At 48.2% G+C, this 21438-nt stretch overlaps 1 protein-coding gene across 1 annotated transcript in view; it reads right to left on the reverse strand.

Annotated features, from left to right (window-relative positions):
• Positions 1 to 21438, reverse strand: part of MMADHC (metabolism of cobalamin associated D) — a 209440-nt gene that overhangs the window by 136572 nt on the left and 51430 nt on the right. Inside the window, exon 4 of the mRNA XM_063933753.1 lies at positions 8703 to 8920. Within this exon, the coding sequence (XP_063789823.1) occupies positions 8703 to 8920 (218 nt within the window). The remainder of the gene's footprint in view (positions 1 to 8702; positions 8921 to 21438) is intronic.

Raw genomic sequence — 21438 nt, forward strand, 5'->3', positions numbered from 1 at the left:
GCGAGCAATAGACTGCTTAGAAGCAGGAGCACCCAGCTTGTTGGGTGCATGCAGGATAACAGCGAGTCAGTATTTCTGACTCTAGCTGTCCTGGAAACATAGATTTTAAGGGCCCGGACTACATCCAGCAACTTGGAGGCCTCCAAGTCCCGAGTAGCCGCAGGCACCACAATAGGTTGGTTCAAATGAAACGCCGATACCACCTTAGGGAGAAATTGGGGACGAGTCCTCAATTCAGCCCTGTCCATATGGAAGATCAGATAAGGGCTTTCACATGACAAAGCCGCCAATTCTGACACACGCCTAGCCGAAGCCAAGGCCAATTATATATATATATATATATATATATATATATATATATATATATATATATATATATATATATATATATATATATATATATATATATATATATATATATATATATATATATATATATATAAAACCACTTTCCACGTCAGATACTTCAACTCCACGTTCTGAAGTGGCTCAAAACAATGAGATTTTAGGAAATCCAACACTACGTTGAGATCCCAAGGTGCCACTGGAGGCACAAAAGGGGGCTGAATATGCAGCACTCCCTTAACAACGTCTGAACTTCAGGCAGCGTCTTTCCTAGCCTTTAACAGCGTAGGAATCACTTCATCTGGAACGCCCTTTTCCGTTAGGATCCGGCGTTCAACCGCCAAGCCTTCAAACGCAGCCGCGGTAAGTCTTGGAACAGACAGGGCCCCTGCAGTAACAGGTCCTGTCTGAGAGACAGAGGCCATGGGTCCTCCGAGATCATTTCTTGTAGTTCTGGGTACCAAGTTCTTCTTGGCCAATCCGGAACTACGAGTATAGTTCTTACTCCTCTTTTACTTACTATCCTCAGTACCTTGGGTATGAGAGGAAGAGGAGGGAACACATCAACCGACTGGTATACCCACGGTGTCACTAGTGCGTCCACAGCTATCGCCTGAGGGTCTCTTGACCTGACGCAATATTATTATTTTTTTTTAGCTTTTTTGTTGAGGCGGGACGCCATCATGTCCACCTGTGGCCGTTCCCAACGGTTCACAATCTGCGTGAAGACTTCTGGATGAAGTCCCCACTCTCCCGGGTGGAGGTCGTGCCTGCTGAGGAAGTCTGCTTCCTAGTTTTCCACACCCGGAATGAACACTGCTGACAGTGTTAGCACGTGATACTCCGCCCATCGGAGAATCCTTGTGGCTTCTGCCAACGCCATCCTGCTTCTTGTGCCGCCTTGTCGGTTTACATGGGCGACAGCCGTGATGTTGTCTGACTGAATCAGCACCGGCTGGTTTTGAAGCAGGGGTTCTGCTTGCCTTAGGGCATTGTAAATGGCCCTTATGTCCAGAATATTTATGTGTAGGGAAGTCTCCTGACTCGACCATTGTCCTTGGAAATTTCTTCCCCGAGTGACTGCTCCCCAACCTCTGAGGCTTGCATCCGTGGTCACCAGGACCCAGTCCTGAATGCCGAATCTGCGGCCCTCGAGAAGATGAGCACTCTGCAGCCACCACAGCAGAGACACCCTGGCCCTCGGGGACAGGGTGATCAGCCGATGCATCTGAAGATGCGATCCTCACTTGTCTAACAGGTCCCACTGAAAGATCCTTGCATGGAACCTGCCGAAGGAAATTGCTTCGTAAGAAGCTACCATCTTTTCCAGGACTCGCGTGCAATGATGCACCGACACCTGTTTTGGTTTCAGGAGGTCTCTGACCAGAGATGACAACTCCTTGGCCTTCTCCTCCGGGAGAAACACCTTCTTCTGTTCTGTGTCCAGAAACATGCCCAATATCAGCAGACGCTGCGACTTTGGGATATTCAGAATCCCACCGTGCTGTTGTAGCACTTCCTGAGATAGTGCTACTCCGATCAACGACTGCTCCTTGGACCTCGCCTTTATAAGGAGATCGTCCAAGTACGGGATAATTATAACTCCCTTCTTTCGAAGGAGTATCATCATTTTGGCCATTACCTTGGAACACACCCTCGGTGCCGTGGACAGACCAAACGGCAACGTCTGGAATTGGTAATGGCAGTTCTGTACCACAACCTTGAGGTACTCCTGGTGAGGTAGGTAAATGGGGACATGTAGGTAAGCATCCATGATGTCCAGTGATACCATGTAATCCCCCTCTTCCAGGCTTGCAATAACCGCCCTGAGCGATTCCATTTTGAACTTGAACTTCCTTATATAAGTGTTCAAGGATTTCAAATTTAGAATGGGTCTCACCGAACCGTCTGGTTTCGGTACCACAAACATTGTGGAATAGTAACCCCGTCCCTGTTGAAGGAGGGGAACTTGTATTATCACCTGCTGGAGGTACAGCTTGTGAATTGCCGCCAGTACTACCTCCCTGTCCTGGGGAGTAGCTGGCAAGGCTGATTTGAGGTAACGGCGAGGGGGAGACGCCTCGAATTCCAGCTTGTATCCCTGAGATACCACTTGTAGAACCCAGAGATCCACCTGTGAGCGAACCCACTGGTCGCTGAAGTTACGGAGACGCGCCCCCACCGCACCTGGCTCCGTCTGTGGAGCCCCAGCGTCATGCGGTGGACGTAGTAGAAACAGGGGAGGATTTTTGTTCCTGGGAACTGGCTGTCTGGTGCAGCTTTTTCCCTCTCCCCCTGCCTCTGGGCAGAAAGGAAGCACCTTTGATCCGCTTGCCTTTCTGAGGCCGAAAGGACTGTACCTGATAGTACGGTGCTTTCTTAGGTTGTGAGGGAGCCTGAGGTAAAAATGTCGATTTCCCAGCTGTTGCTGTGGATACGAGGTCCGAGAGACCATCCCCAAACAATTCCTCACCCTTATAAGGCAAAACCTCCATGTGCCTTTTAGAATCAGCATCACCTGTCCACTGCTGGGTCCATAATACCCTCCTGGCAGAAATGGACATTGCATTAATTCTAGATGCCAGCCGGCAAATATCCCTCTGTGCATCCCTCATATATAAGACGACGTCTTTAATATGCTCTATGGTTAGCAAAATAGTATCCCTGTCGAGGGTATCAATATTATCTGACAGGGTATCAGACCACGCTGCAGCAGCACTACACATCCATGCTGAAGCAATTGCAGGTCTCAGTATAGTACCTGAGTGTGTATATACAGACTTCAGGATAGCCTCCTGCTTTCTATCAGCAGGCTCCTTCAAGGCGGCCGTATCCTGAGACGGCAGTGCCACCTTTTTTGACAAGCGTGTGAGCGCCTTATCCACCCTAGGAGATATCTCCCAACGTGACCTATCCTCTGGCGGGAAAGGGTACGCCATCAGTAACTTTTTAGAAATTATTAGTTTCTTATCGGGGGAACTCCACGCTTCTTCACACACTTCATTCAACTCATCTGATGGGGGGAAAAACACTGGCTGCTTTTTCTCCCCAAACATAATACCCTTTTTAGTGGTACCTGGGTCAGAAATGTGCAACACATTTTTTTTTTATTGCCGTAATCATGCAACGTATGCCCCTTGTGGATTGTGTATATGTCTCATCCTCGTCGACACTGGAGTCAGACTCCGTGTCGACATCTGTGTCTGCCATCTGAGGTAGCGGGCGTTTTTGAGCCCCTGATGGCCTTTGAGACGCCTGGGCAGGCACTGGCTGAGAAGCCGGCTGTCCCACAGCTGTTATGTCATCGAACCTTTTATGTAAGGAGTTGACACTGTCGTGTAAAACCTTCCACATATCCATCCACTCTGGTGTCGACCCCGCAGGGGGTGACATCACATTTATCGGCACCTGCTCCGCCTCCACATAAGCCTCCTCATCAAACATGTCGACACAGCCGTACCGACACACCGCACACACACAGGGAATGCTCTGACTGAGGACAGGACCCCACAAAGTCCTTTGGGGAGACAGAGAGAGAGTATGCCAGCACACACCACAGCGCTATATAAACAGGGATTTACACTACACAAAGTGATTTTCCCTATAGCAGCTATAATACACAGTTTTGCGCCTAAATTTAGTTTCCCCCCCCCCTCTCTTTTTTACCCTATTGAGCCTGGAAACTGCAGGGGAGAGCCTGGGGAGCGTCCTTCCAGCGGAGCTGTGAAGAGAAAATGGCGCCAGTGTGCGGAGGGAGATAGCCCCGCCCCTTTTTCGGCGGGCTTCTCCCGCTCTTTATATTATTATGGCAGGGGATTTTTACACATATATAGTTTATTAGACTATATTATGTGTTGTTTTGCCATTTTAAGGTAATCTAATTGCAGCCCAGGGCGCCCCCCCCCCCCCCCCCAGCGCCCTGCACCCATCAGTGACCGGAGTATGTGGTGTGCATGGGGAGCAATGGCGCACAGCTGCAGTGCTGTGCGCTACCTTAATGAAGACCGGAGTCTTCAGCCGCCGATTTCCAGGACGTTCTTCTTGCTTCTGGCTCTGCAAGGGGGACGGCGGCGCGGCTCCGGACGACCGAGGCTGGGCCTGTGTTCGATCCCTCTGGAGCTAATGGTGTCCAGTAGCCTAGAAGCCCAAGCTAGCTGCAAGCAGGTAGGTTCGCTTCTCTCCCCTAAGTCCCTCGTAGCAGTGAGTCTGTTGCCAGCAGATCTCACTGAAAATAAAAAACCTAATAAATACTTTCTTTTCTAGGAGCTCAGGAGAGCCCCTAGTGTGCAACCAGCACGAGCCGGGCACAGATTCTAACGGAGGTCTGGAGGAGGGGCATAGAGGGAGGAGCCAGTGCACACCAGATAGTACCTAATCTTTCTTTTAGAGTGCCCAGTCTCCTGCGGAGCCCGTCTATTCCCCATGGTCCTTACGGAGTACCCAGCATCCACTAGGACGTCAGAGAAACTAACAATATAAATTTTCAACAACTTTCCACTTCTCTGCAACAATTGCTCTCACCAATTTCTATATTTACCACACCTGAGACTGCTGTATCCCACCTGCACCAGACTCTAGAGCGTGCCCTTGATAGAAGTGGCTCCAGCTACCCACCACACTCCATGTAGGCTTAGATGCCAGCTGTGGCAATCTAAATCAACAAGACACCTACAAAAACGGTCACGTAAAGTAGAACGTCAGTGGCGTAAATCTCAGAATCCAAGTGACTTTCTCACATATAAGACCACCTACCACTCCTATCATCGGGGCCTGGACACAGACAAACAAACATATTTCCAATCTCTCATCTCATGCCACCAACCCCAAGCGACTTTTTAATACATTTAAATCGCTTCTTTACCCTCACTCACCTCCCCCACTAGCTACTATCCGTGCACAAGAACTTGCTTCCTACTTCAAGGATAAGCTTGATAAAATCAGAGATGAAATGGTATGCTCTAACTCAGCCAGTGACCTGCTCAATTCCCTACCTGAACCCTCTGGCACTTTCTCTTCATTTGATCCAACAAGTGAAGATGAAGTATCAACACTCTTTTCATCCTCTTACTTTACTACCTCTCCACTTGATCCTATACTCTCAAAAGTCAGTAAAGTCTCCTGTGCTTATCCCAACCTTAAATAAAATATGTAACCTCTCTCGCTCTCTCTCTACTGGTATCTTTCCTTCTCTGTTTAAAAATACAGTGATTACTCCCATTCTGAAAAAACACAATACTGACCCAAACACTAACTACCGTAGCATTTCTCAGCTCCCATGTCTCTCCAAGCTACTTGAAAGACTTGCCTACACTCGCCTTACACACTTTAACTCCCACAACTTATTGGACCCATTTCAGTCAGGCTTTCGTGCCCAACACTCCATAGAGACGGCACTGACCAAAGTAGTGAATGATCTGGTCACTGCTAGACCGAAAGGCCATTACACACTTCTTATTTTTCTAGATCTCTCTGCTGCTTTTGACACTGTTGACCACTATCTTCTCATACAAACACTACAATCCCTTGGTCTTCAGGACACAGCCCTTACTTGGTTCTCATCCTATCTAATCGCTCTTTCAGTGTTCACTTCTATGATTCTACCTCTTCTTCTCTACCTCTATCAGTTGGAGTACCGCAAGGCTCAGTATTAGATCCTCTGCTTTTCTCAATCTATACCACATCTTTTGGTAAACTAAACAGCTCCTTCGGATTTCAGTATCATTTGTACGCTGATGATACTCAAATCTACCCATCCTCTCCAGATTTATCATCATCTGTATTGGTTCGTGTCACTGAACGCCTGTGTGCCATTTCATCTTGGATGTCATCTCGCCACCTCAAACTCAACATTTCCAAAACAGAATTATTTTCCTACCAGCCAAGAGTAGTTACCAACCTGATATCTCCATAACTGTTGACAATGCGACTATCTGCCCTACCCCACAAGCTCGCTGCCTAGGTGTCATCCTTGACTGAACTGTCCTTTGTTCCACATATTCAACCTGTCTCTAAATCATGTTACATGCACCTAAAAAAACATATCCAAAATACGTCCTTATCTTACACAAGACACTGCAAAAAACTCTAATCCATGCTCTCATTATCTCCCGCATTGATTATTGTAATAGTCTCCTGACTGGCCTTACCAAACATAGGCTCTAACCACTACAATCCATTTTAAATGCAGCAGTGAGGCTAATCTTCCTCGCTAGACATTCTTCGTCTGCTGATCCTCTCTGTCAGTCCCTCCATTGGTTACCTGTATTCTACAGTGTTAAATATAAAATACTTTTACTTACATACAAGGCTATTAACCAAACTGCACCATCATACATCTCTTCACTCATCTCAAAATATCTCCCTACCAGACCTCTCCACAAGATCAGCGTGTCTCATCCACATGTATTACTTGTTCCCATTCAGAATTACAGGACTTTATCCGGGCTTCCCCCACTCTGTGGAATGCCCTCCCACGCACATTAAGACTCTCCTCTAGTCTCCAAACCTTTAAACGTTCCCTGAAAACTCGCCTCTTCAGACAAGCCTATCAAATTCCAGACCCACCGACATAACCTTCAATGCTTCCCTATCTAACTACATCCTCTCTGTACAGTCCACATAACCTCACATACTTTGTCTTCCAACATTGCTGGGTGATCATATCATACAACCCATTAAGAACCTAGCAATCGGGTGGACCATTACGTAATAGGTAGCATCCATCCTTGTGTATCAATGCCTATTTCCCTACAGATTGTAAGCTTGCGAGCAGGGCCTTCCTACCTCTGTATGTTTTTGCCCAGTTTTGTTCCATAACTGTTTTAATTGTAAAAGCGCAACGGAATATTCTGCGCTATATAAAAAATTGCTAGTAAATAATAAAATAAATAAAAACACAAACAGTACGCAGGGGTGTTCCAACACTGGCAGAGTACAGTAAGGGCATGCTTGTAAAATGCAGCCCTGCACAGACATGCTTATACACCTATCCAAGCTGTATTATTTGCATGAAGTCGGGAACAGATGCAAATAAACAGATATTGGGGCTAATTCAGAGTTGATCGCAGCTTCGGAGTCCCCAGCATCCACTAGGACGTTAGAGAAAATTTGTTAGCAGTTGGGCAAAACCATGTGCACTGCAGGTGTGGCAGATATAACATTTGCAGGGAGTGAGATTTGGGTGGGTTATTTAGTTTCTGTGCAGGGTAAATACTGGCTGCTTTATTTTTACACTGCAATTTAGATTTCAGTTTGAACACACCCCACCCAAATCTAACTCTCTCTGCACATGGTATATCTGCCCTGCCCCCCCAACCCCACCCCCCTTGCAGTGCACATGGTTTTGCCCATTTGCTAACAAATGTGCTACTGCCATCAACTCTGAATTAGGCCCCTTGATAGATGTATAAATGTTTTTCTGGTGCTTCTTTTGGTAATTTGTAGGTCAATTTTTTATTTTTTTTATTATATCAAGATGGAGAGTTGTTTCTCTTGTATTAGAAGTCAAGTTGTATTTTACAAGTAAAACAAACAGTTAAAACATTGGTGTAAATGCATTCCTTTTGTGAACTGCCAGCATGAGCAACAATGCTGACCTTTACACAACCTGCAATGGATGCAGCTCTGCATATGTACACTTTTGCAGATCTTTTTAGGGAATGTATCCGCCTTAGTGCAAATATGGCTAGAGACATATATAAAAGATGTAGTGGTTTTAAACAAACATACAGGCAGTTAAAAAAAAAAAATTTAAAAAGGGAGAGGAGTGTTTCGGACTTCACCTAACAAAGGTCCCATCTGTTTTAACCCTTTCTCTATCATATCATTCACCCTCTTGATTGCGTGCACGACTACTGGTTATTACCTTTCCTTCCCTCCCCACTGACAATCCCCCAATTCTTAAGCTGGATACACACTAGACGTATTTTGAAAGATTTGCCAAATTCTGACATATGGGACAGACATCAGGCACATTATCTAGTGTGCATGCACTATGTCGCTGACGATGCACACTCCCGCATTTCATCAGCGGCATCCTCCATCTGCCCTATATGCAGGGCTGACCGGGGGATTTCGTTAGCTAAGGTCATGCTGCAGAAGGTGGATACATTCCCTAAAAAGATCTGCAAGGGTGTACATATGCAGAGCTGCATCCATTGCAGGGGGTGATAGCACTGGCAGTGTTTTTCTTTAAAAGAATACTATACTTAATGATAGATAGATAGATAGATAGATAGATAGATAGATAGATAGATAGATAGATAGATAGATAGATAGATAGATAGATAGACATGCAAATGACCCGCTGGTCATGCACTGGTCAGAAACACGTTTGTATGTTTTGTATGCAGTGTTACCTGAAATTCATTAACAAACTGTGCCATGACAAACTCGTGTCTTTCACTGGCAGCTGGCTCAGATAGAAGGTCCGGTAAATTCTTAGGAGCCTGGATTTTCCCCTGTGTGTTCACTCCATTTACATGGGCATCAAAGCCAACATTACCAGGTAGTTGAAAGCGCTGGTCCAGAGGACCAAAAGGACCCATCATTTCATCTGGCCAAACTGTCCGGGGGACTGGGGAGAGAAGAGTACATATTAGGGGCTCTCCCACAAACAAAATCACAGGATAACATCACAAATGGACAACCACCATCAGGAGAACAGGTTAGATGTAGCATCCCATTGGATGTTTTGTAACTAATAAACTGCGAAACTGGCCCTGAGCGTGGATTTAGAAAATAGTGTGTAAGTACCTGATGACTTAAATCTTTGCCTGTATCAGATACAGTAAGAATGCTTTCCAATGGTTACCACCGACAGACGCATATCTGAATAATACAAAGGTCCATGCAATTACGATAAGCGTCCCTGGGAGGTGGCCTTAGTCGGGGGGGGGAAGAGGGGTGGTGGTGCCAGGAAATGCGCCGAAAGACACCATCGGACATTCTGTGCAATCGTAGGGTCTGCTCAAATAACCACAGCAGATGGTGGGCATCTCAGTGGGAAGCGCATCTGCCTCAGTATTTGCATACATTTGTAGTAGAAAGTATTTAATTTAATTGAAGCCAACAACGGTCACATTTTCTTTTGCCAGGAGAAGCCATGCAGCTCCTTCTGATGTGGTTTCCTGGGGTGTTTAGCAATACAGCAGTAAGACAGCAAATATACGTTTTGGAAAGGAAAATAAATCTCACGTTTCTGCTTGACAAAGCTCTGTTAAGGTTTTACATACTGTATTTATAATTTCACAACTATACAGAAATTATACCTTTTTTAAAACACAACCTATAGTTTAATTAAATGGCGTTGCATTTTACTAAAACTTACTAAAACATGAAACTAATGCCACTTATAAAAGTGTAACAGCTGAGTAACTAATGTAGTAATTCTGACATTAAAATAAGAATTTACTTACCGATAATTCTATTTCTCGTAGTCCGTAGTGGATGCTGGGAACTCCGTAAGGACCATGGGGAATAGCGGCTCCGCAGGAGACTGGGCACAAAAGTAAAGCTTTAGGACTACCTGGTGTGCACTGGCTCCTCCCCCTATGACCCTCCTCCAAGCCTCAGTTAGGATACTGTGCCCGGACGAGCGTACACAATAAGGAAGGATTTTGAATCCCGGGTAAGACTCATACCAGCCACACCAATCACACCGTACAACCTGTGATCTGAACCCAGTTAACAGCATGATAACAGAGGAGCCTCTGAAAAGATGGCTCACAACAATAATAACCCGATTTTTATAACAATAACTATGTACAAGTATTGCAGACAATCCGCACTTGGGATGGGCGCCCAGCATCCACTACGGACTACGAGAAATAGAATTATCGGTAAGTAAATTCTTATTTTCTCTGACGTCCTAGTGGATGCTGGGAACTCCGTAAGGACCATGGGGATTATACCAAAGCTCCCAAACGGGCGGGAGAGTGCGGATGACTCTGCAGCACCGAATGAGAGAACTCCAGGTCCTCCTCAGCCAGGGTATCAAATTTGTAGAATTTAGCAAACGTGTTTGCCCCTGACCAAGTAGCTGCTCGGCAAAGTTGTAAAGCCGAGACCCCTCGGGCAGCCGCCCAAGATGAGCCCACCTTCCTTGTGGAATGGGCTTTTACAGATTTTGGCTGTGGCAGGCCTGCCACAGAATGTGCAAGCTGAATTGTACTACAAATCCAACGAGCAATAGTCTGCTTAAAAGCAGGAGCACCCAGCTTGTTGGGTGCATACAGGATAAACAGCGAGTCTGATTTTCTGACTCCAGCCGTCCTGGAAACATATTTTCAGGGCCCTGACTACGTCCAGCAACTTGGAGTCCTCCAAGTCCCTAGTAGCCGCAGGTACCACAATAGGCTGGTTCAAGTGAAACGCTGAAACCACCTTAGGGAGAAATTGAGGACGAGTCCTCAATTCTGCCCTGTCCGTATGAAAAATTAGGTAAGGGCTTTTATAGGATAAAGCCGCCAATTCTGAGACACGCCTGGCTGAAGCCAGGGCCAACAGCATTACCACTTTCCATGGGAGATATTTTAAGTCCACAGTGGTGAGTGGTTCAAACCAATGTGATTTTAGGAACCCCAAAACTACATTGAGATCCCAAGGTGCCACTGGAGGCACAAAAGGAGGCTGTATATGCAGTACCCCCTTGACAAACGTCTGAACTTCAGGAACTGAAGCCAGTTCTTTCTGGAAGAAAATCGACAGGGCCAAAATTTGAACCTTAATGGACCCTAATTTTAGGCCCATAGACAGTCCTGTTTGCAGGAAATGCAGGAAACGACCCAGTTGAAATTCCTCTGTAGGGGCCTTCCTGGCCTCGCACCACGCAACATATTTACGCCAAATACGGTGATAATGCTGTACGGTTACATCCTTCCTGGCTTTGATCAGGGTAGGGATGACTTCATCCGGAATGCCTTTTTCCTTCAGGATCCGGCGTTCAACCGCCATGCCGTCAAACGCAGCCGCGGTAAGTCTTGGAACAGACAGGGTCCCTGCTGGAGCAGGTCCTTTCTTAGAGGTAGAGGCCACGGGTCCTCTGTGAGCATCTCTTGAAGTTCCGGGTACCAAGTCCTTCTTGGCCAATTCGGAGCCACGAGTATAGTCCTTACTCCTCTCCTTCTTATGATTCTCAGTACCTTGGGTATGAGAGGCAGAGGAGGGAACACATACACTGACTGGTACACCCACGGTGTTACCAGAGCGTCCACAGCTATTGCCTGAGGGTCCCTTGACCTGGCGCAATACCTGTCTAGTTTTTTGTTGAGGCGGGACGCCATCATGTCCACCTTTGGTTTTTCCCAACGGTTCACAATCATGTGGAAGACTTCTGGGTGAAGTCCCCACTCTCCCGGGTGGAGGTCGTGTCTGCTGAGGAAGTCTGCTTCCCAGTTGTCCACTCCCGGAATGAACACTGCTGACAGTGCTATCACATGATTTTCCGCCCAGCGAAGAATCCTTGCAACTTCTGCCATTGCCCTCCTGCTTCTTGTGCCGCCCTGTCTGTTTACGTGGGCGACTGCCGTGATGTTGTCTGACTGGATCAGCACCGGCTGACCTTGAAGCAGAGGTCTTGCTAGGCTTAGAGCATTGTAGATGGCCCTTAGCTCCAGGATATTTATGTGAAGTGATGTCTCCAGGCTTGACCACAAGCCCTGGAAATTTCTTCCCTGTGTGACTGCTCCCCAGCCTCTCAGGCTGGCATCCGTGGTCACCAGGACCCAGTCCTGAATGCCGAATCTGCGGCCCTCTAGAAGATGAGCACTCTGCAACCACCACAGGAGAGACACCCTTGTCCTTGGTGACAAGATTATCCGCTGATGCATCTGAAGATGCGACCCGGACCATTTGTTTAGCAGATCCCACTGGAAGGTTCTTGCGTGGAATCTGCCAAATGGGATTGCTTCGTAAGAAGCCACCATCTTTCCCAGGACCCTTGTGCATTGATGCACTGAGACTTGGCCTGGTTTTAGGAGATTTCTGACTAGTTCGGATAACTCCCTGGCTTTCTCCTCCGGGAGAAACACCTTTTTCTGGACTGTGTCCAGGATCATCCCTAGGAATAGAAGTCGTGTCGTCGGGATCAGCAGCGATTTTGGAATATTGAGAATCCAACCGTGCTGGCGCAGCACTATCTGAGATAGTGCTACTCCGACTTCCAACTGTTCCCTGGATCTTGCCCTTATCAGGAGATCGTCCAAGTAAGGGATAACTAAAACTCCCTTCCTTCGAAGGAGTATCATCATTTCGGCCATTACCTTGGTAAAGACCCAGGGTGCCGTGGACAATCCAAACGGCAGCGTCTGAAACTGATAGTGACAGTTCTGTACCACAAACCTGAGGTACCCTTGGTGAGAAGGGTAAATTGGGACATGTAGGTAAGCATCTTTGATGTCCAGAGACACCATATAGTCCCCTTCTTCCAGGTTTGCAATCACTGCCCTGAGTGACTCCATCTTGAATTTGAACCTTTGTATGTAAGTGTTCAAGGATTTTAGGTTTAAAATTGGTCTCACCGAGCCGTCCGGCTTCGGTACCACAAATAGTGTGGAATAGTACCCCTTTCCCTGTTGTAGGAGGGGTACCTTGATTATCACCTGCTGGGAATATAGCTTGTGAATGGCTTCCAATACTGCCTCCCTGTCTGAGGGAGACGTCGGTAAAGCAGACCTTAGAAAACGGCGAGGGGGATACGTCTCGAATTCCAATTTGTACCCCTGAGATACCACCTGAAGGATCCAGGGGTCCACTTGCGAGTGGGCCCACTGCGCACTGAACTTCTTGAGACGGGCCCCCACCGTGCCTGAGTCCGCTTGTAAAGCCCCAGCGTTATGCTGAGGACTTTGCGGAGGCGGGAGAGGGCTTTTGTTCCTGGGAACTGGCCGTTTGTTGCAGCCTTTTTCCTCTCCCTCTGCCACGGGGCAGAAATGAGGCGCCTTTTGCCCGCTTGCCCTTATGGGGCCGAAAGGACTGCGCCTGATAATACGGCGTCTTCTTAGGTTGAGAAGCTACCTGGGGTAAAAAATAAGAATTTACTTACCGATAATTCTATTTCTCATAGTCCGTAGTGGATGCTGGGGACTCCGAAAGGACCATGGGGAATAGCGGCTCCGCAGGAGACTGGGCACAAAAGTAAAAAGCTTTAGGACTACCTGGTGTGCACTGGCTCCTCCCCCTATGACCCTCCTCCAAGCCTCAGTTAGGATACTGTGCCCGGACGAGCGTACACAATAAGGAAGGATTTTGAATCCCGGGTAAGACTCATACCAGCCACACCAATCACACCATACAACTTGTGATCTGAACCCAGTTAACAGCATGATAACAGAAGGAGCCTCTGAAAAGATGGCTCACAACAACAATAACCCGATTTTTGTACCAATAACTATGTACAAGTAATGCAGACAATCCGCACTTGGGATAGGCGCCCAGCATCCACTATGGACTATGAGAAATAGAATTATCGGTAAGTAAATTCTTATTTTCTCTAACGTCCTAGTGGATGCTGGGGACTCCGAAAGGACCATGGGGATTATACCAAAGCTCCCAAACGGGCGGGAGAGTGCGGATGACTCTGCAGCACCGAATGAGAGAACTCCAGGTCCTCCTCAGCCAGGGTATCAAATTTGTAGAATTTAGCAAACGTGTTTGCCCCTGACCAAGTAGCTGCTCGGCAAAGTTGTAAAGCCGAGACCCCTCGGGCAGCCGCCCAAGATGAGCCCACTTTCCTTGTGGAATGGGCTTTTACAGATTTTGGCTGTGGCAGGCCTGCCACAGAATGTGCAAGCTGAATTGTACTACAAATCCAACGAGCAATAGTCTGCTTAGAAGCAGGAGCACCCAGCTTGTTGGGTGCATACAGGATAAACAGCGAGTCAGATTTTCTGACTCCAGCCGTCCTGGAAACATATATTTTCAGGGCCCTGACTACGTCCAGTAACTTGGAATCCTCCAAGTCCCTAGTAGCCGCAGGCACCACAATAGGCTGGTTTAAGTGAAATGCTGAAACCACCTTAGGGAGAAATTGAGGACGAGTCCTCAATTCTGCCCTGTCCGTATGAAAAATTAGGTAAGGGCTTTTATAGGATAAAGCCGCCAATTCTGAAACACGCCTGGCTGAAGCCAGGGCTAACAGCATTACCACTTTCCATGGGAGATATTTTAAGTCCACAGTGGTGAGTGGTTCAAACCAATGTGATTTTAGGAACCCCAAAACTACATTGAGATCCCAAGGTGCCACTGGAGGCACAAAAGGAGGCTGTATATGCAGTACTCCCTTGACAAACGTCTGAACTTCAGGAACAGAAGCTAGTTCTTTTTGGAAGAATATTGACAGGGCCGAAATTTGAACCTTAATGGACCCTAATTTTAGGCCCATAGACAGTCCTGTTTGCAGGAAATGCAGGAATCGACCCAGTTGAAATTCCTCTGTAGGGGCCTTCCTGGCCTCGCACCACGCAACATATTTTCGCCAAATACGGTGATAATGTTGTACGGTCACATCCTTCCTGGCTTTGATCAGGGTAGGGATGACTTCATCCGGAATGCCTTTTTCCTTCAGGATCCGGCGTTCAACCGCCATGCCGTCAAACGCAGCCGCGGTAAGTCTTGGAACAGACATGGTCCCTGCTGGAGCAGGTCCTTTCTTAGAGGTAGAGGCCACGGGTGCTCTGTGAGCATCTCTTGAAGTTCCGGGTACCAAGTCCTTCTTGGACCAATCCGGAGCCACGAGTATAGTCCTTACTCCTCTCCTTCTTATGATTCTCAGTACCTTGGGTATGAGAGGCAGAGGAGGGAACACATACACTGACTGGTACACCCACGGTGTTACCAGAGCGTCCACAGCTATTGCCTGAGGGTCCCTTGACCTGGCGCAATATCTGTCCAGTTTTTTGTTGAGGCGGGACGCCATCATGTCCACCTTTGGTTTTTCCCAACGGTTCACAATCATGTGGAAGACTTCTGGGTGAAGTCCCCACTCTCCCGGGTGGAGATCGTGTCTGCTGAGGAAGTCTGCTTCCCAGTTGTCCACTCCCGGAATGAACACTGCTGACAGTGCTATCACATGATTTTCCGCCCAGCGAAGAATCCTTGCCACTTCCGTCATTGCCCTCCTGCTTCTCGTGACGCCCTGTCTGTTTACGTGGGCGACTGCCGTGATGTTGTCCGACTGGATCAACACCGGCTGACCCTGAAGCAGAGGTCTTGCCTGACTTAGGGCATTGTAAATGGCCCTGAGTTCCAGGATATTTATGTGAAGTGACGTTTCCATGCTTGACCACAAGCCCTGGAAATTTCTTCCCTGTGTGACTGCTCCCAGCCCCTCAGGCTGGCATCCGTGGTCACCAGGACCCAATCCTGAATGCCGAATCTGCGGCCCTCTAGGAGATGAGCACTCTGTAACCACCACAGGAGAGACACCCTTGTCCTTTGAGACAGGGTTATCCGCTGATGCATTTGAAGATGCGATCTGGACCATTTTTCCAGCAGATCCCACTGAAAAGTTCTTGCGTGGAATCTGCCGAATGGAATCGCTTCGTAAGAAGCCACCATCTTTCCCAGGACCCTTGTGCATTGATGTACTGACACTTGGCCTGGTCTTAGGAGGTTCCTGACTAGGTCGGATAACTCCCTGGCTTTCTCTTCCGGGAGAAACACCTTTTTCTGTACTGTGTCCAGAATCATTCCTAGGAATAGAAGACGTGTCGTCGGAATCAGCTGCGATTTTGGAATATTTAGAATCCATCCGTGCTGTCGTAGTACTACTTGAGATAGTGCTACTCCGACCTCTAACTGTTCTCTGGACCTTGCCCTTATCAGGAGATCGTCCAAGTAAGGGATAATTAAGACGCCTTTTCTTCGAAGAATCATCATCATTTCGGCCATTACCTTGGTAAAGACCCGGGGTGCCGTGGACAATCCAAACGGCAGCGTCTGAAACGGATAGTGACAGTTCTGTACCACAAACCTGAGGTACCCTTGGTGAGAAGGGCAAATTGGGACATGGAGGTAAGCATCCTTGATGTCCAGAGACACCATATAGTCCCCTTCTTCCAGGTTCGCTATCACTGCTCTGAGTGACTCCATCTTGAACTTGAACCTTTTTATGTAAGTGTTCAAGGATTTCAGATTTAAAATGGGTTTCACCGAGCCGTCCGGCTTCGGTACCACAAACAGCGTGGAATAATACCCCTTTCCCTGTTGTAGGAGGGGTACCCTGATTATCACTTGCTGGGAATACAGCTTGTGAATGGCTTCCAATACCGCCTCCCTGTCGGGGGGAGACGTTGGTAAAGCAGACTTCAGGAACCGGCGAGGGGGAGACGTCTCGAACTCCAATTTGTACCCCTGAGATACTACCTGCAGGATCCAGGGGTCCACTTGCGAGTGAGCCCACTGCGCGCTGAAATTCTTGAGACGGGCCCCCACCGTGCCTGAGTCCGCTTGTAAGGCCCCAGCGTCATGCTGAGGACTTGGCAGAAGCGGGGGAGGGATTCTGTTCGTGGGAAGAGGCTGTCTGCTGCAGTCTTTTTCCCCTTCCTCTGCCCCGGGGCAGATATGAGTGGCCTTTTGCCCGCTTACCCTTATGGGGACGAAAGGACTGAGCCTGAAAAGACGGTATCTTTTTCTGCTGTGAGGTGACTTGGGGTAAAAAGGTGGATTTCCCAGCTGTTGCCGTGGCCACCAGGTCCGATAGACCGACCCCAAAAAACTCCTCCCCTTTATACGGCAATACTTCCATATGCCGTTTGGAATCCGCATCACCTGACCACTGTCGCGTCCATAACCCTCTTCTGGCAGAAATGGACATCGCACTTACTCTTGATGCCAGAGTGCAAATATCCCTCTGTGCATCACGCATATATAGAAATGCATCCTTTAAATGCTCTATAGTCAGTAATATATTGTCCCTGTCCAGGGTATCAATATTTTCAGTCAGGGAATCCGACCAAGCCACCCCAGCACTGCACATCCAGGCTGAGGCGATTGCTGGTCGCAGTATAACACCAGTACGTGTGTATATACTTTTTAGGATATTTTCCAGCTTCCTATCAGCTGGTTCCTTGAGGGCGGCCGTATCAGGAGACGGTAACGCCACTTGTTTTGATAAGCGTGTGAGCGCCTTATCCACTCTAGGGGGTGTTTCCCAACGCGCCCTAACCTCTGGCGGGAAAGGGTATAATGCCAATAATTTTTTAGAAATTAGCAGTTTTTTTATCGGGGGAAACCCACGCTTCATCACACACCTCATTTAATTCATCTGATTCAGGAAAAACTACAGGTAGTTTTTTCACACCCCACATAATACCCTTTTTTGTGGTACTTGTAGTATCAGAAATGTTCAAAACCTCCTTCATTGCCGTGATCATGTAACGTGTGGCCCTACTGGAAAATACGTTTGTTTCCTCACCGTCGACACTGGAGTCAGTGTCCGTGTCAGTGTCTGTATCGACCTGAGGTAACGGGCGTTTTATAGCCCCTGACGGTGTTTGAGACGCCTGTACAGGTATTAACTGATTTGCCGGCTGTCTCATGTCGTCAACAGTCTTTTGTAAAGTGCCGACACTATCACGTAATTCTTTCCATAAGACCATCCAGTCAGGTGTCGACTCCCTAGGGGGTGACATCACTAACACAGGCAATTGCTCCGCCTCCACACCATTTTCCTCCTCATACATGTCGACACAGCGTACCGACACACAGTACACACACAGGGAATGCTCTGATAGAGGACAGGACCCCACTAGCCCTTTGGGGAGACAGAGGGAGAGTTTGCCAGCACACACCAGAGCGCTATATATATATATATATACAGGGATAACCTTATATAAAAGTGTTTTTCCCTAATATAGCTGCTGTATATATTAATATGCCAATTTAGTGCCCCCCCTCTCTTGTTTTACCCTGTTTCTGTAGTGCAGGACTGCAGGGGAGAGTCAGGGAGCCTTCCTCCAACGGAGCTGTGAGGAAAAAATGGCGCCAGTGTGCTGAGGAGATAGGCTCCGCCCCCTTCACGGCGGCCTTTCTCCCGCTTTTTAATGGAAAAATTGTCAGGGGTTAAATGCATCCATATAGCCCAGGAGCTATATGTGATGTATTTTTTGCCAAACAAAGGTTTTTTATTGCGTCTCAGGGCGCCCCCCCCCAGCGCCCTGCACCCTCAGTGACCGGAGTGTGAAGTGTGCTGAGAGCAATGGCGCACAGCTGCGGTGCTGTGCGCTACCTTATTGAAGACAGGACGTCTTCTGCCGCCGATTTTCCGGACCTCTTCACTCTTCTGGCTCTGTAAGGGGGCCGGCGGCGCGGCTCCGGGACCCATCCATGGCTGGGCCTGTGATCGTCCCTCTGGAGCTAATGTCCAGTAGCCTAAGAAGCCCAATCCACTCTGCACGCAGGTAAGTTCGCTTCTTCTCCCCTTAGTCCCTCGGTGCAGTGAGCCTGTTGCCAGCAGGTCTCACTGAAAATAAAAAACCTACTTTAAACTTTTACACTAAGCAGCTCAGGAGAGCCCCTTAGCCTGCACCCGTCTCGTTCGGGCACAAAAATCTAACTGAGGCTTGGAGGAGGGTCATAGGGGGAGGAGCCAGTGCACACCAGGTAGTCCTAAAGCTTTTTACTTTTGTGCCCAGTCTCCTGCGGAGCCGCTATTCCCCATGGTCCTTTCGGAGTCCCCAGCATCCACTAGGACGTTAGAGAAAATAAGAATTTACTTACCGATAATTCTATTTCTCGTAGTCCGTAGTGGATGCTGGGGACTCCGTCAGGACCATGGGGATTAGCGGCTCCGCAGGAGACAGGGCACAAAAGTAAAAGCTTTAGGATCAGGTGGTGTGCACTGGCTCCTCCCCCCATGACCCTCCTCCAAGCCTCCGTTAGGATACTGTGCCCGGACGAGCGTACACAATAAGGAAGGATTTTGAATCCCGGGTAAGACTCATACCAGCCACACCAATCACACTGTACAACCTGTGATCTGAACCCAGTTAACAGCATGATAACAGCGGAGCCTCTGAAAAGATGGCTCACAACAATAATAACCCGATTTTTGTAACAATAACTATGTACAAATATTGCAGACAATCCGCACTTGGGATGGGCGCCCAGCATCCACTACGGACTACGAGAAATAGAATTATCGGTAAGTAAATTCTTATTTTCTCTAACGTCCTAAGTGGATGCTGGGGACTCCGTCAGGACCATGGGGATTATACCAAAGCTCCCAAACGGGCGGGAGAGTGCGGATGACTCTGCAGCACCGAATGAGAGAACTCCAAGTCCTCCTCAGTCAGGGTGTGCCCCTGACCAAGTATCAGCTCGGCAAAGTTGTAAAGCCGAGACCCCTCGGGCAGCCGCCCAAGATGAGCCCACCTTCCTTGTGGAATGGGCATTTACATATTTTGGCTGTGGCAGGCCTGCCACAGAATGTGCAAGCTGAATTGTACTACACATCCAACTAGCAATCGTCTGCTTAGAAGCAAGAGCACCCAGTTTGTTGGGTGCATACAGGATAACAGCAAGTCAGTTTTCCTGACTCCAGCCGTCCTGGAAACTATATTTTCAGGGCCCTGACAACATCTAGCAACTTGGAGTCCTCCAAGTCCCTAGTAGCCGCAGGTACCACAATAAGCTGGTTCAGGTGAAACACTGACACCACCTTAGGGAGAAACTGGGGATGAGTCCGCAGCTCTGCCCTGTCCGAATGGACAATCAGATATGGGCTTTTTTGAGACAAACGCCGCCAATTCTGACACTCGCCTGGCCGAGGCCAGGGCCAACAGCATGGTCACTTTCCCTGTGAGATATTTCAAATCCACAGATTTGAGCGGTTTAAACCAATGTGATTTTAGGAATCCCAGAACTACGTTGAGATCCCACAGTGCCACTGGAGGCACAAAAGGGGGTTGTATATGCAGTACTCCCTTGACAAACTTCTGGACTTCAGGAACTGAAGCCAATTCTTTCTGGAAGAAAATCTCAGGGCCGAAATTTGAACCTTAATGGACCCCAATTTGAGGCCCATAGACACTCCTGTTTGCAGGAAATGCAGGAAACGACCGAGTTGAAATTTCTTCATGGGGCCTTCCTGGCCTCACACCACGCAACATATTTTCGCCACATGTGGTGATAATGTTGTGCGGTCACCTCCTTCCTGGCTTTGACCAGGGTAGGAATGACCTCTTCCGGAATGCCTTTTTCCCTTAGGATCCGGCGTTCAAACGCCATGCCGTCAAACGCAGCAGCGGTAAGTCTTGGAACAGACATGGTACTTGCTGAAGCAAGTCCCTTCTTAGCGGCAGAGGCCATGAGTCCTCTGTGAGCATCTCTTGAAGTTCCGGGTACCAAGTCCTTCTTGGCCAATCCGGAGCCACGAGTATAGTTCTTACTCCTCTACGTCTTATAATTCTCAATACCTTGGGTATGAGAAGCAGAGGAGGGAAGACATACACCGACTGGTACACCCATGGTGTTACCAGAAACGTCCACAGCTATTGCCTGAGGGTCTTTTGACCTGGCGCAATACTTGTCCAGTTTTTTGTTCAGGCGGGACGCCATCATGTCCACCTTTGGTCTTTTCCAACGGTTCACAATCATGTGGAAGACTTCCCGATGAAGTCCCCACTCTCCCGGGTGGAGGTTGTGCCTGCTGAGGAAGTCTGCATCCCAGTTGTCCACTCCCGGAATGAACACTGCTGACAGTGCTATCACATGATTTTCCGCCCAGCGAAAAATCCTTGCAGTTTCTGCCATTGCCCTCCTGCTTCTTGTGCCGCCCTGTCTGTTTACGTGGGCGACTGCCGTGATGTTGTCCCACTGGATCAATACCGGCTGACCTTGAAGCAGAGGTCTTGCTAAGCTTAGAGCATTGTAAATTGCCCTTAGCTCCAGTATATTTATGTGGAGAAAAATCTCCAGACTTGATCACACTCCCTGGAAATTTTTTCCCTGTGTGACTGCTCCCCAGCCTCTCAGGCTGGCCTCCGTGGTCACCAGCATCCAATCCTGAATGCCGAATCTGCGGCCCTCTAGAAGATGAGCACTCTGTAACCACCACAGGAGAGACAGCCTTGTCCTTGGAGATAGGGTTATCCG

The sequence above is a fragment of the Pseudophryne corroboree genome, chromosome 7 (genome assembly GCF_028390025.1).
Source record: "Pseudophryne corroboree isolate aPseCor3 chromosome 7, aPseCor3.hap2, whole genome shotgun sequence".
Classification (NCBI taxonomy): domain Eukaryota; kingdom Metazoa; phylum Chordata; class Amphibia; order Anura; family Myobatrachidae; genus Pseudophryne; species Pseudophryne corroboree.